Source organism: Halyomorpha halys, unplaced genomic scaffold (genome assembly GCF_000696795.3).
Source record: "Halyomorpha halys isolate HHAL.00 unplaced genomic scaffold, Hhal_1.1 Scaffold1099.1, whole genome shotgun sequence".
NCBI lineage: Eukaryota > Metazoa > Arthropoda > Insecta > Hemiptera > Pentatomidae > Halyomorpha > Halyomorpha halys.
Genome location: NW_027106720.1, coordinates 223257 through 226234, shown reverse-complemented (window position 1 = coordinate 226234; position 2978 = coordinate 223257). Strand labels below are relative to the sequence as shown.

Here is a 2978-nt window from a genome sequence, read left to right as displayed (position 1 = left end):
TTTTCTTTTTTTTTAGGTGATTTAATCACCGTTCAAATGACACTATTCAAATTCAGATTATCATTTTCCTCATGGTCCAGTATTTCAAAAGTTTATTATGGACAAGCTTTAGAACCATTCCTTTTTATATACATATAGATTAAGTCATAAGATGAGATAGCAGTAACGTTTTGAGAAAGCATTGAAAATAAAAACGGAGGCTAAATTTACTGTATTATCGTTAATCTATCAGATTTAGTTGATTTATTTTAATTTTATTGATAATGTGATTATCTATCGTACTGCCACATATATCCTGTATAAAATATCAATAGTTCTTTTATAAAAATATCACTGTTTCTCAATATGAATATGATATTGAAACAATTTGGACAGACTGACCTTTCAAAATACTGTAAAATATTTTTCAGGTGTGAAATAAAGTTTATATCCGTTTTTAGCGCCTCAAGAAACTATTTAATAAGAATTTTCGATAAAATTAGAAAATGAACTATGAGTTTGTCGATAGATATGATATTCTTTTTTATATGATTATCATTTTTCAGGATTTCCGACATGATTGTTTTCATTTTGAAAGATGAGACGCACTAGAGGGATCAGAGCTTGCAAGGCGGTGCGAAAACGCCGGATACGGTAGCTGAGATGAGCAGGAACATCAGCGACTACATGGATGAGCTCATCCTCTACTTGAACAGGACTAAGGAAAACTGGACACTGGACGATTACATCGAGCTCACACGAGGATCTAAATACCTTCCCATCTCCATTGTACTACCAATAACCATCATATATGTCATCATATTCTTCACCGGAGTCATCGGCAACACGCTAGTCTGCTGGGTCATCATCAAACACAAGATGATGCACTCCGCTACCAATTACTATCTCTTTAGCCTTGCAGTTTCTGATCTAATGCTTCTTATTCTAGGTAAATATATTATTTTTCTATTATATTTTTAAGTAAAAAGCAAATATTACTAAGTTTTCATGTTTCTATAGTCCAGACTGTTGTTATAACAACCATGGAAATTCGACATTTTTTTTCTATCAAATTCTTTTCAATTTTTCGTTATCTTCAACTGTTTCAAGGTATTTTATTTCTGGCCCAATTATATTTGACATGGTGTCTATTGGTAACTCAAAAACTCAAATAATAAGGTGATTTTCTTGATGGAATAGAGTCGATCAGTATTTATTCACAATGCTCACTTTATCTCGGTGTTCCAAATAGCTTCCTCATAAAGAATACTGGACTAGTGGTAACTATGGATTTGTAATATAAATTATTTGTGATTAGAGATGTTCTAATCTTAAAATAAACTATTAGTAGTTTAATATTTTATGAAACTTTTGTGCGCAAAATTCTTCAGCTCCTCGAGTCGGGGATATTTTACGAAATAAAATCATTTCGAATTTATTATAAATAATAACATAAATATTTTTCTAATCAGGGTCAAAGCTTGAAGGATGAAAATAAAGCAAGTCAAGTTAGACTGGCAGGCCGCCAGGCAGTCGGAATCGATAGTAGAACAAGTGCCCGACCAGTCTTACAAATGTATATTATCTGCGACAATCGTTCCATCCATCATAATGAATAAGGGAATTTTGAAAAATTAAAATATTTTAATAAAAATATAACATATGCTAAAGTGCATTGCAGAGAGGTTTAATAAAAAACGATGCATTTAGCCAATAGAAAGTCCCGTTACAACATTTTTACAATAAAGGGGGTAGCTGTAATAACTGAATAGTAGTACCAATGGACGTGCTTTATTCTTCTAGTGAAGTCAGGAAAAATCATTTTGCTTAGTTATTAATCATAGCAGTATGTACCTCAGCTGTTCCTAGGTCTATTTGCCGAATTCATCATTATTTCGTGTAAAACTCAATTTTTTTATTTGGTTTTTTAATTGTTTTAGGGGCAAAGTAATGACTTGTTGGGCGAACCGTTCTTTTCTTGTGAAGACTGACAAAGCATATCCATTAGCTGTGATGATTTTTATTGTAGCTATCAAAGTTTTGTGCAATTAATTCCGGCTGTCTTATCCTAACACGATGCCCCATTTTCTTGATGTTCGCTACAGTTTAAAAAATGGCAGAGTGATGTACGAGAGGTTATAAAACAAATTCTATGTTACGCGAAAAAAGCTATACTGTGCACTGTGGCATTGTGGATGACTACGCTTTCAAGCAACCGCCCCCGACCACTGCAAACGCAAATTAATTCGACAACAGTGAAGGTTTTAAAATTAAATATACTAAGAAACAAGGGAGTAATAGCTTAGCAAAGTTACTTCATGAATAATTCAGAAGAAGATGGAGTGGGAGCATAATAATGATAGGCCCAATGAGATGATGGAAAATAGTAACATTTTTGGCAAAGCTCAGAAGAGGGATACTACAAAGAAATTTTGTGACTTGATGGGAATCGACCCAAGATTATGTTGCATATACAATTTTTTCTTATGGAATAACAATGAGGTCCATAGGTGGTCCTTACAGCAGTGACAAATTAAATACTATATATCTAGTAGAACGAACAGAAGGATTTGTCTTCCGGTGTTCCTTTTTTTTATTTTATTTTTTTTTATTTATTGTTTTTTTCCAAACCCTCTAAAACAGAAATAAAAAGTGAATTAGTAAGTGCATTACTGTGAAAAAGAAAAGTAATTCGTGTTGTGTCTTACCTTTTACTACCATTGGTATTTTAAGATTACCTGTTATGTTTAATATCATATCCATTCTAAAAAGGAGCTATTTTAAGTCCGGAGGTGATGGGCCTCCTCGTGTTGTATCGCATATATGATAAAAATAAAAAAGACATTAATTAATAAAGACGATAGATAATGGTGAAATAATAAGAAAGTGATAGTGTAGAATAGTGATTTCAGGGCTGTTGGGTAGAGATAGTGTAGTAGTGGTGCGCTGTGTAAGAGTGATGGTCGTAGTATTACTTTGTAGATGAGTAATTTGAGTCT

The 2978-nt window shown here is 32.8% G+C and overlaps 1 protein-coding gene across 1 annotated transcript in view; it reads left to right on the top strand.

Annotated features, from left to right (window-relative positions):
- Nucleotides 1-543: 543 nt before the first annotated feature.
- The window catches only part of LOC106688284 (neuropeptides capa receptor), a 17670-nt gene continuing 15235 nt past the window's right edge, over nucleotides 544-2978 (top strand). Inside the window, exon 1 of the mRNA XM_067045059.1 lies at nucleotides 544-928. Coding sequence (XP_066901160.1) covers nucleotides 643-928 — 286 coding nt within the window. The 5' untranslated portion in view covers nucleotides 544-642. The remainder of the gene's footprint in view (nucleotides 929-2978) is intronic.